Source organism: Tamandua tetradactyla, chromosome 4, assembly GCF_023851605.1.
Source record: "Tamandua tetradactyla isolate mTamTet1 chromosome 4, mTamTet1.pri, whole genome shotgun sequence".
Classification (NCBI taxonomy): Eukaryota; Metazoa; Chordata; class Mammalia; order Pilosa; family Myrmecophagidae; genus Tamandua; species Tamandua tetradactyla.
Genome location: NC_135330.1, coordinates 12,270,110 through 12,281,838, shown reverse-complemented (window position 1 = coordinate 12,281,838; position 11,729 = coordinate 12,270,110). Strand labels below are relative to the sequence as shown.

Below are 11,729 nucleotides of genomic sequence, written 5' to 3'. Positions count from 1 at the left end.
GATGCCAGGGAACTAGAAGGCAGAGAAGAAAGCTAGACTGGGGAGAGGCAATAGTGCTTCAGGCTTCATCTTCTCTCTCTAGACTCGATGCCACTTGCTCTCTGCAGCGTCTCTGCTTTCTTTACCTGCTAAGCCATTTATTCCTGTTTTCCAGGTTTAGCTGTTCCCCTGATGCTCTGCTCCCTCCTCTCCTCCCGGGGAGATGGCAGTAACCCCACGCCTGGAGGGAACATGTGTGTGCCCTGAGGGGGGTGTGTACATCACTCACTTTCTCCCCGGGCCAGCTGAAAAAAAACAGGTGCTGGCAGGAAAAGCTCGTACGAAATGTGTCTCCCCCCATTTTCCTTCCTTTCTTCTTCATCCCCTGACAAAATAAGGAACCATCCGTTTCATAAAAGCAGTGTAGGCTTTAATTCAGGATTTGCCTCCAAGGGACTCCAGATGAGAGGATCCCCTTGCAGGAAAGGGCAGGGAGGGCACAGAGGTGCGGGTGGCCCGGTGGCAACACAGCGCCAGGAGCAGGGGTGCAGCCACGCAGTGCGCTATTGCCAGGGTTTCTGCCAATTGCAGCATCAGGTCCAGGGTCTTCTGAGCCAGACATGTTGACAACAGCACAATCTTGAACCTCACCAGACTGTCTAATACCAGAGCTACCCCATGCGGCCACCAGAAAATGAACCAGACCAACAGGATATCAACCCAGGGTCCTGGCCCCCTCCCCAACACCTTCTTCAGTCCCCAGGCTCCCACCAAACCCAGTGGCAACAAGAAGAAGATGGCAAAGCAGGCTGCAGCATGCAGGGCCTGCAAAGTCCCCATGCCCTTGCTGGTCATCAGAAAGCAGAGTCCTTCAACACTTTCACTGGCCAGGGTGACTGGCAGTCCCAACAGGACAGCTGCTCCCCAAAGTCCCCCAGTGAGCCCCAGGATGAGGCCTGGGATATGGTCTTCCCCCAGCCTAGGGCCCAGGCAGGCTCGGCATCCTAGGAGCAGAGCCTGGGCAAAGGCTGAGCCATACCAGACGCAGTGGGCCAGGCGGCACAGGGTGGTGCTGTGGGTGCTGCTGAGCCCTGGGGCCAGGATGGGGACCACGACGCTGCAGAGGGCACAGCCCACAGCCAACTGAGCCAGGATCGGCCGGCCCGGACAGAGGTCCCAGTGGAGGAGAGGTCTGAAGAGTATGAAGAGGACAGACCCACTCGCGAGGATGCCTAGGACACTGGCGAGGATGAAGAAGGGCAGCGAGGAACTGTCAAGCAGGTTACAGGGGTGGCAGGGTGCAGCTTCTTCCAGGCTGATATCACCGTAGTCAAATGATTTGTAAGAATAATTCCACTCAAATTCATCCCAAAAGTCGTCCAAAGTCAACTTACTTGAGTTCTCATTTGCGGAGAGGGAGAGGGAGGGCTCCACCTGGAGAACACACCCAGAGGGGTAATGAGAACATCTAGTCAGTCCCCCCTCCTCAGGGAAGGGTCTCGCAGGAACCTTGGGGAAGGTGGGAGGAGGGGAGGACAGAGGGAAAGCTGGGCTTGGGAGACAAGGCTGCTGGGGGAGCTTCCCAGGGTCTCGATGGTGACAAAGGACAAGCAGTGACTCAGGAGACTGGACGGAAGGAGTCAAGGAAAAGCTGGGAAGGGGTGAGGGCTAAGTCTGGAAGAGCAGCGGATGGTCAGAAAGGGGGAACAATGAGGGAATTGGGCGCACATGAACTCAAAGGGAAATGAGAAGGAAAATAACCCAGGGTCTAGAAGACTGGGGTAAGAAGGAGGGAAAGGAAAACAATTGTAAAAGTAAGAGAAAAAAAGAGGGAAGGAGTAAGAGATGAAGGGAGAAGAGAAGAATGGGGAGTGGGGTAAAGAGAGAAGGGGTTGCGGGCTTGCCCCCCACACTCACCGGGTGCAGACAGTTCCCCATGGCACTGGCTGAGCTCAGGCAGGCGGAGAGAGGGCTGGGGCCACTTTGCTGGCAGTTCCGAGATAAGTGCCAAGGACTAATGAGGGCCATCAGTTACAGGGCAGGGTCATGGGGTGGGTGGGGGGCGTTCCACGAGCCTTTGCCCCACGCCCACCGCCTTCCTAAGCCTCAAGTCTACATAGGGACTGGCCTCCGGGGCTTCCTGTTTTGCGTTTGGATTCTGCTGGTCAGGACCTGTACTCAGGAAAGGAAAGAGGAGGGGACCAGAAAATGGATATTTTCCTGAAGGTGGGAGAGGCAAGCTGGAAAGGAATGCTGAAGTGCCAGTGGGGCTTTCCAGCAAGTGGAGATCCTTTAAGGACAAGGAAGGAAGAGGGGTCAGGGGATGAAGTGTGAGACAGAGATAAGAGAGATGCTAGGAAGGTAAAGGGAAAGGGCAGCTGATGACGCTCACTGTTTCTCCATCCCCTTGAACTTGATCCAGGGAATGCAATTCCAAAGCCCTGTGTTTGTGGGAGGGAGTATTAGTGGGCATGTGTGGTTCGAGCCTCCTACGCTGACAACCTGAGGGGTGCACGTGTGGTTGTGGGGTTTTTGTGGGTCAGCCTGGGTATGAGAATGCATTTATTAATGTCTGTGTGCGTGCATGCTGTTGTGTTCTTCTTTGTATCAGTGTGCATATACATCTACGTATTAGGGGGTGTATAGGGGTGCGTATGGCTATCTCTGTGTCTGGTTGTTCCAGCGTGAAAGGAGGGAGGGCTTGGGGTGGTTGTCAAGGCTGCATAATGAAGCTAATATGGGGAGCAACTGGGCATGTGCCTGGCCACCTATGGGTGCAGCAAATGCATCTTCCATACCAGACAGAACACATGGTCTGATAAGTTAAAGTAGAGCCAGGGGGACAATGGGATGGCAATATTTTAAAATAGGACTGTTGCCCACAGGGTAATCTCTATTCATATTTCTGTTGGGAGACATAAAGGCTCTGGAACTGGTTCATTGGCTTGGCATCTTAGCAATATGTAAAGTTTCTTATGGGAGGGAAGAGCTAGTTCTCTTTGGCCAACAGAGAGAAAGGGCATCTACCCTGTAGGCAGAGTCTTAGGTAGCCACTCTTCCCCAGCTGCTTTCCAGTGATCCCTGCTGTTTCATATCTGCTTTTAGCATTTTATTTCCCCAGCTGGGGTTTTTAGCCTGGAAATTGGGAGGGGCAGGCAATGGAGTGTCCAAGTCAGAACGGTGAGGTAGAGAAGGGCTGGTTTGGGGACACAGTCTCACTTGCTTAAGAAAGCATGAGATATTTTAACCTAGATTCTGCCATGGAGCTCCAGTCTCATGCACCGAGAGGTAGGGAAGGGGAAGTATTGCATCTCAAAGCAGTGTGCAAAAAGGCAGGAAACTTATAGATATTTTTTCCCTGTTCTCCCAGGATACCAGCTTGAGTTAGAAAGTGAGGTATGGGGGAATCTGGTGAAGTTCTCCAGGAAGGCTGTTGAGAGCATCCCACCTTCACCTCAACACTCTTCAGCATTGCCTGGCGGAGGGCAGCAGGGAGCAGTCACGTGCCCCAACCCCAAACACTCTCTGGGAAACAAGGACTCAGCAGAGGGGTGGAGGGAGAGGAGACTGAATGCACTTCTCTTCCTCTAAAAGTTATATTGTTTGCAATACAAAGATACCATTGGGTGGGCGGCATGGCGAGGGATGTGCCACCTGTTGAGGTGCCAGGTGCGGCGGGTATTAGAACAGCCCTTTATACGCAGACATGAGCAGCAAGAAGGAGGCAGCTGAACGACACGGATAATCCAGATATATTGAGGGTAGCCCCTCTGAGATTAGCACAGGAGAGTTAGAAAGATTATAAAGATACACGATCGATCCCCTCCCTGCTTCCTTCCCCCACCCCCCACCCCCACAGACAGACACACACGGCACAACAGCCCCTCTCCCCCCGCCCCCCGTACAAATATGGCTTCTGTGTAATATGGACATTGTGGTTCAGCTCAAAGAGGAAAAGTCATTTTCCCAAAAGCGGGTGCTGGGAGACAAGGGAACCTGACAGGCCTGGGACCCCAGGCTCCCTTGCTGCTGTAAGAGGAGGGGACCCTGGCTCAGGTGAGGGGCTGCCTTGTGGTACCCAGGGCCCTAATCAGTGGCTGGAAGAGTCACAGCAATATTACCTGAACTGAGGAGCGGGCAGACCTGCTGGTTTGCAGCTGCCCCCATTTTGCACGCCCTTGTCAGAGCAGGGAGGACATGCTGGCGGAGGGTGAGAGCAGGCCAAGGGGCCTCCTGGGTCTGTGGCGGGGCAGGCCGGCTGGACAGAGAGGACCAGCAACATCTTCTCCGGGTCAACCAGTTCCGTACCAGGGAAGGAAGACAGAAAAGCGAAAGCAGGGCTGGAGTTGGGGAAGAAACGGGGGCTTTCGCTCCCCGTCCTCAGTTTACTGAGCACAGGCTATGGGAAAAGGGAGTGACAGGGGATCCTTCCAGGGTCAGTGCCAGGGAGAGGCCTGGGGGATGCATAGCAAAGGCTGTGGCACTGACTCCATGGCTTGGGGAGAGGAAAACGAGGGAGGGGATGGGTGCTCTGGGTTTTAGGGAGACAGGATGGACAACTGAGCAGAAACACATCCTGGGACTCCTTTTACTGAGACAGATGGGCATTGGGAGCACAAGGAAAATACCAGAATGGAGCAACATCCCAGGTGAGGTACCAACCCTGACGAGAAACCCTCCACTCCCAAAGCCCCCCTTTGCCTGCCCCACCGCCCCACCCACCTGCCCAGAACCCTTGGGCCTGGCCCCTCCTTCTCAGCCTCTCTCCATCTTTCATTCAAACACGGATGCACGCACACATGCACACGCACACATGCACACACGCACATGCACACACCCACAAACTCAGAATTCACATTATTCCCTTAGTTTGGGCAGGAAACAGCTCAGTGCACTGAAGCGCCTTTTAGTATTTTTGTTGTTATATCTGCCTGGCTGGTAAGGAAGGAAGAGCTCAGGGCTGGCTGAGGGAACGTGAAGGAGACACAGGGGGCTTGAGAGGGGAAGTTGCTGAGCAATGCCAGGAGAGGAGGGGTTGCCGTGCAACAGTGCAGGGCCTCGGGTAAGAGCTCGGGGCCCCTCGGTGGGGGCAGCAAATACAGCTCTGGCCCCAGAGCAGCGCCTCTCCCACAGCTGCTGTAGCAAGGGGCCCACAGAGTGCTCTGCTATTCCCCAAGGACAGTGCCCGTGAAAAGGGCCCGGCTTCATTCATTGCCGGGCAGTGGGGGTGAGGGATGGATGGCGTCCATGTCTCCCATCCTTCCCCTCCTTGCAGGGACCAGCGTCCTCCCTGTGATGCAGCTCTGGACCCCTGCATGGCCGCATGCCCCCTGCAGGCCACACCCCCTGGGGAGCTCTTCCATTCACCCTTCCCCCATCACGGTGAAAGGAGGTTTTGGGGTGGCCCCTCCTCCCCGTCCCTGGTTCTCCATGGGTGGCTGGCAGAGGCACAGCCACTCCAGCTTCTGTTCACAAACTCCTTTTTCTGGAGAAGTGTGGAGAAGCTGCCCTGTTTTAGAGGAAGAGCATGGGGGGGGGGAGCACTGCTGAAAATCCCCCACGACCAAGCCAGCCCAGCTCCTTCTCCTTTCTTTACCCCTCCACCTTCATTTTCCTCCTAACCTTCCAGTTTTTGCTTTCCTCACCCCAGGGCCCCTGCCCCTCCAGTCTGGAGACAGATTTGATTTGGGATTGTTACAAAAATAATAATAACCCAAACGCAGAGAAGCCACGGAAAGGGCCGAGGGCAACCCTCCCCTCCCTCCCCCGCCCTCCTCCCTCCCCATTCCAAACCGAGTACAAAACCGCACCCAAAGCAGACATTCTGTACAGGGGGGTGGGTGGGCTGGGGAGCAAGCGGGAGGGGCGGCCCTGGGGTCGCTCTGTACAAGTCCAGGTTGGTGATGGCCCCAGCAGTCCCCATGGGGCCCCTGGGGGGCGCAGGAGGTGGGCAGGCACCCCTAGATGAAATACTCCTTCTTGTCCTCCCCGCCCGACTGCCCGCCTTCTGCATTGATGATGGCCGTGTCCGCGTCTGGGGCATCGTCGGAGCCTTTTGCCTCGTGTGTCAGGTAGGTTCCTGGGTAGAGACAGAGGCTCCTTCTTTCAGGAGCTGCTTCCAAAGCCCTGAAGCCCAGCCTGCCCATTTCCCCTGCCTTTTCTTCTTTCCTCCATCCCCACCTGATCTAACTTGCATTTTGCTTCCAACATCCCTCACCTGACCATATACCCCTTGAATGAATGATCCTGTCCTTAATTAGAATCTCGTCTACAACACAGGTGAAAACAAAAGTGTGTGTATATGTGTGTGAGAAAGAATGTAAGAAAAGTGATGGGGAAACTGCTATCTCAAATGGGCAAGGCATTTGAGATCTGGCTAGCATTTAGCCAACACATACACTCAGGCTGCTGGACGGATATCAGAGGAGGGTGGTTTGAGAGGAAAGAAAGTGAGGAGAGGGGGTATGGATAAAGGAGGGAAGGTAAACAGAGTGCAGAGAGCGAGAGGCTAGAAATGAGGCTTAACAGGAAAAGAGAACAGAGATGGGATGGAGATGCAGAGTTTCTGGGAGCTTCTGTCTATAGCAGGAGACCCTGGAGACAGAGCAGCATAAAAGCAGCAGGTGACCGAATGGGAAGGTTGGATTTTACTTGGATGGCCACCAAGCGATCAAGCCTCATGGACGGGTTGTGGCGCTCAGTCATCACAGGATTGGCAGCATTATTTCTCTTTCTCAAATCCTCCAAGGGGCTGGGTGGGTCTCTGAAGTCATTTTCTTGCCTCCTTTTCCTTCCTGCCTGCCCTGATCAACCCCCTCTCTCCTCCCAAGGCCTCCCAATGACCCCCGTGGCCCTGACCTTTGTGCCGGATCAGGTAGTGGCCAAGGAGGATGAGCAGAATGAGCAGCAGGAAGACGATGACAGCGACAATTCCGCCGATGATGGCATGGTACGTGTTGGAGGCCGAGGGCACCGGGCTGGGGTCTGGAGGGAGTGGGGGATGCACACAGTCAGATCTGTGCGGAACCCTCATTCCAGCATTTGGGGTCTGACCATGGACAGTCCTACACAGCAGAGAACGTGGACTAACATCAGGAGAATGAAGCGGCATCGCTCAGTAAAAGGGACAGACCTTATTCTGCATCCTAGTTTCTTGCACAGCACCTAGTTAGTAATTGCTAAAACAAACTCATGCAAGCATGAACAAAGAAATCTTCTGTTCACACCCAAGCCTCTAAGTTGAGTGCTTGGCACTGAAGCTTGACTGTGGCCAAATATCGTCATTTTGATGCTTATCATCTCTTGTTCTTTCTTTCTTTTTTTTTTTTTTTTACAAATTTCTGGGTTGCCAGGGTATTCCTTCCCTGTACCCCATGCCCTTTCACCCTGCAGTCGGCTTGCTAGTCTGAGCTGGCTTCTCTCAGGGGCTTTTTTTCCTATTTACCCGCTGCTCTGAGATCAGGCAGGGAAGGAGCAGTGAAAAAATGACGGGTTGGAGAATTAGCACTTTGACAGAATCTGTAGACGAGGATAGTCAGTAAACCCCTGTATAAAGAACAGTGTTTGGCAGGGAAGTTCAAAGTTCCAGTAAACCCCCAAATGCTCTAGCCTGTTGCCACTAGGTAGTCCGAGACTCTCATCTTTATATCCACATCATTCAAAGGTTTGCAGGAGGGACAAGGTCTGAACTGCTTGCTCCCGTGACAGTTAACGTCTCAGCCACCAGATTTCGAGAATGTGTTCTCCACAGCAACCTTTGCAGAGAACAGATTCCCACAGCACAAGACCAAGCCAGGTGTGGCAAGCACAGCACCAGTCCCAGCCAGAGTCCCAAACATCTGTGGACACAGTGCAGAGACCCAGAGCACAGACCTGATGTGTCCCAGATTATAACAGTCATGGATAGAGCTCTCCCACCCATGGGAAAGCCACTACTTTTCTGTGGACTCAGCTTGAGTCTTGATGCCTCATTGACTTCTTATATATTTTGTTTCTCCTACCTTATGTCTCCTCAGGCTTGACTGGGCTAGTGTTTTATCTCCTTGCCTATGTTTTACTTGGAAAGAAAACATTTATGCTCTGGTTCCTTACGCTCTGCTTGGGAGAGAAGGAGAGGAGGGGTCCGTGGGCTTCACCATATAATGGAGCGGGTATGACAGTCTGGAGGAATCAGAGCATGTTGACACACTGTCTCTCTCCCAGGGATATGTGAGACACAGTCCACATTGAAAATTAATCCTGGATAAATATTCCAGAGGCTACAGAAATGGAAATTCCTTAGACAATGACATGTGTCCGTGGCCAGAAAGACCTCTGAGGTCATCATTTACAGGCACCCATCTCTAGGGAGAACTGCACCTATCTTCATCTCAGGCAGGTGGGGGTCAGTACTGCTAAGGATATTCCTAGAGGAAAATGCAGCAACTCACTCTACCACCAGGCGTCAGCACTAGAAGCAGATGAAGTCAAATAGGACCTAATGGCTTTTTACCACAGGACAGAGGCAGATCAGCAAGACACAAGGGCACAGGGACTTCGGGAAAGTGCAGGAACTTCTCTCACTGCCAACCATTGTCAAAGCTGGTCTGGAGAGATCTACGCACAGAGACCAGATCCGCTCCTGGGATCCGACAACACCCTGGACTGTTGTGTCGAGGAAGCCCCCACATGCTGAGGCCTGTCCCTGGAGTCAGAATCACCAATTCAGATGGTCTGATAACCCTGGGAGGCCCTGCTGGTGTCCCCCCACTGCTCTAATGGACATTCCAAGTAAGGGAGCCTCTGATGTGCCCGTGACCATGCATTTGCCCTAATAGGAGAAAGAGGCTTATAAGATATTCTAGTAGGCACCACTGCCATTGGGATCGTTAAAAATCCCCTGCCAACTCTCCACAAAGGAAACTCTGTGCTAGCCCATTACTTCTCCTGAAGCTAATTTTATGGTCACAGCTTTGGGAAGAACTACAGGGAAGGAGAATCAACTAGTTCTCCTAGAAGATAACAGTATCTGAGAAGAGATCCTTACTCTCAGCATAGCACAAGCTTATCTCCCTTTTCAGCCCCGACCCAGAGGGGATATCGAAGGTCTGCAGAAACAGAAGTGACCGTAGTAGCATGCATCCCAAACCTAGTGACAGGAGAAGCGACTCTGACAACAACCCCTTGAAAAGGCAAACGCCTCTATATCTGAACTTGAGAGGTTCTGGGGCTTCTAAACACAGGACTATTACACTTGCTGTCAGGTAAGGGCAGGGGTCGGAGGATGGTGTCACTTAGGCCACCGCTGCTCAGCAAAGGCAGATGAGAGCCCACCCTTCTATTGATTTTTCCTTAGTACACGTTCCAGAGTGGACCTAGGGCCTAAGTGCACAGGCCTCCAGGGGGGAGCTCTCCCAATCGCCTCCTGGCGATGCTATCGGGATGCAGAAAAGAGAGAAGGCGAGAGGGCAGGTGCTGCGGTGAGAACCGAGGAGGGCTCACCGTTCACATTGAGCGTGTAGTAGGCCTTGTAGCTGCCCATGTTGCTGGTGGCCGTGCAGCCGTAGGTGCCACTGTCACTCTTGTTGAGAAAGGGGAAGATGAGAGCACTCTCCTGGGTTATCTTCAGGGGTGGCACACTGCCCTCCTTCTCCCACAGGTACTGCTGCGGACTGTTGAGGCAGAGAAATCGGAAGTGTTCAGGAGAGAGTAGGACTGGGAGCGAAAGGAGTGATAATGAAAAACAAAAACAAACAAAAAAGACAGGGAGCAGAGCCTTTTTGATGAGGGCTCAGGTAGTTGCTGAGCTGCTCAGAGGCAAGGGGAGGGTGAAATCTTGGGTTCATTTTGGGGATGGTGAAGGTTTACTGATTTGTGTATTGCTGCAAAATGGCTCCTTACGGGAACCTCAGGGGCTGAGCCCGGGGATGCCCCCTCTCCACTTCTACTGCGTAAAAGCAGAGAATGGACGTTGTTAGACAGCAGCGGGGAAAACGGGAGTCTCGGGCACCGGAGAGCATGGAGGTGTATTAGAGGCCAGGAACCAGGTCTTCTTACAGAGGATTGCCGCGACCTTCACAGTAGAGCAACAGCTTCTCGCCCTCACGGGGATGCGGAGGGTCTGGCCTGATCATCGCTGTAGGTGTGTCTGTGGAGAAGGAAATGGTGTCAACGCCAAACTCCCCATGCCACTTAGGAGATCACCTGCGTTCATATACATTTTGAAATCCCTCAGCTATGCACTACAATTTTTATCACAAATGCCCCAGGAGCCCGAGGAACTGCGAGCAAAGACCCTCCTCCTTTTACCTCCTGTGAGCAAAGAGTACTTTGCTACTGGATGCGTGAGGGACTTGTTGTATTGCAACCCTGTAGTGATAGGATTCCAGAAGTTCTGTCCTCAGTGGGTACATGGGGATGACTTAACAGAGACCTGAGAAGGGGATAAGTGGTTTAACTGTGCTTAGCAAAAACGCTGATTTCAGAGATGGGATATAACACGTATCTTTTTTTTTTTTTGCATGGGCAGGCACCAGGAATTGTACCTGGGTCTCCGGCATGGCAGGTAAGACTTCTGCATAACACGTATTTTTGATAGAACAAGTAAACATGAGCTTGAGTATTTACTGAACTCACAACCTGTCAGTTCTCTCTGTTCTGTAAGGGAGCTTAGAATGGGAAACAACCTTTGAACACAGAGTATTTTTAATGGTCCATTCAAAATGAAGGGAGAGCTTTGAAGCAGGAAGAGGTGGGGGCCATATTTTGGCTGCAGAAAAGGTACTGACACAATATAGATGGGCTCTGTGAAAGAATAATGGCATCTGCCACTGACGCCAAAGGGCTGCTCAGGAGGCCAGGTCCAGATGGCCGCTTAGAACAATACAACCAGACGCTGGTTTAGAACAACAGATAAAGAGGATGAGCTTCCCCTCAGGAAAGAGCCAACCTTAGCAATCAGTTAATGAACGTGTGTACCAGTCCAGTCAAGCAGTCAAGGAGAAACAGGCCAGGTGAGAGAATGGGTGTTCAGGGTCCCTACAGCCATAGAAACCTGTAGCATGGTGCCTGGACTATAGCATTTGTTGACTGAGTGCTGATCACAGATGAACCAAAAGGGTCCCTGGAGAGTCACTGTCAGCTGGTCCGGTGTAAAACAGTCGAGCTTTTGTGGCTCAGACCAGGGGATGGAGACTAAGGCCAGGAGCCCAACACTCAGAAGTAATAATTAGAGAAACAGAAAACAAAATGGAACTTTGATGTTCCTTTCACACATATTGTTTCATTTATCCTCATGACAGTTTGCTAAGTCAGCAGGAACCACAAAGAGAAGGAATGCTTTGGCCAAAGTAACACAGGTAGTAAGTGGTGGCAGTAGAGCTATTGCCCAGGTCGTCTGCCCCTCCGTGTACTTTCCAAACTTCTGAAAGAGATTGAGAGTCTACTAAATGGGAAGTGATGCTATTCCAAACCTACCCCAAAGCCCTATTGTAAATACTGAGAAATGAGTCTAGCAACTGATATCAAGAGCATTAAAGTTAGGAAAAGTCATAATGGACAAGAGCTGCATTCTTTTACAACTCTTTATTTTCTGCCTTTGCACTTTGTTTTCTCTTTCCCCACTCAAAAGTTCTTTATGAAAAACTCCAAAGGTCCTCAGATGAGGCGGGAATGTCCTTAGTCTCCATTTCCTGGTCTGAGCCACAAAGGCTCCACTGTTTTGTACCAGACCAGCTGGCGATTGCTCTCCAGGGACCCTTTTGTTCGATCTG

At 52.2% G+C, this 11,729-nt stretch overlaps 2 protein-coding genes across 10 annotated transcripts in view; both read right to left on the bottom strand.

Annotated features, from left to right (window-relative positions):
• Positions 1-387: 387 nt before the first annotated feature.
• Positions 388-5,741, bottom strand: ACKR1 (atypical chemokine receptor 1 (Duffy blood group)). Its single transcript, XM_077156594.1, has 2 exons — positions 1,897-5,741; positions 388-1,413 (listed from the first exon to the last, which is right to left on the bottom strand). Exons 1-2 carry the CDS (start codon positions 2,005-2,007, stop codon positions 415-417), a joined length of 1,110 nt encoding a protein of 369 aa, XP_077012709.1. The 5' UTR covers positions 2,008-5,741; the 3' UTR covers positions 388-414.
• Positions 5,742-5,817: 76 nt separating this feature from the next.
• The window catches only part of CADM3 (cell adhesion molecule 3), a 31,891-nt gene continuing 25,979 nt past the window's right edge, over positions 5,818-11,729 (bottom strand). For all 9 annotated transcript variants that reach the window (XM_077156587.1, XM_077156591.1, XM_077156586.1 and 6 more), the window contains 4 exons: positions 10,015-10,105; positions 9,460-9,629; positions 6,838-6,963; positions 5,818-6,058 (listed from right to left, as the gene is read on the bottom strand). In XM_077156587.1, the coding sequence (XP_077012702.1) occupies positions 5,940-6,058; positions 6,838-6,963; positions 9,460-9,629; positions 10,015-10,105 (506 nt within the window). In that variant the 3' untranslated portion in view covers positions 5,818-5,939. The remainder of the gene's footprint in view (positions 6,059-6,837; positions 6,964-9,459; positions 9,630-10,014; positions 10,106-11,729) is intronic.

Excerpts from the sequence above, each read along its gene's own strand:
- ACKR1 (XM_077156594.1), bottom strand. The coding sequence starts at position 2,007 with ATGGCCCTCATTAGTCCTTGGCACTTATCTCGGAACTGCCAGCAAAGT. Across the intron at positions 1,414-1,896 it reads TGGGGAACTGTCTGCACCCG|GTGGAGCCCTCCCTCTCCCT; the intron begins GTGAGTGTGGGG and ends TGTGTTCTCCAG.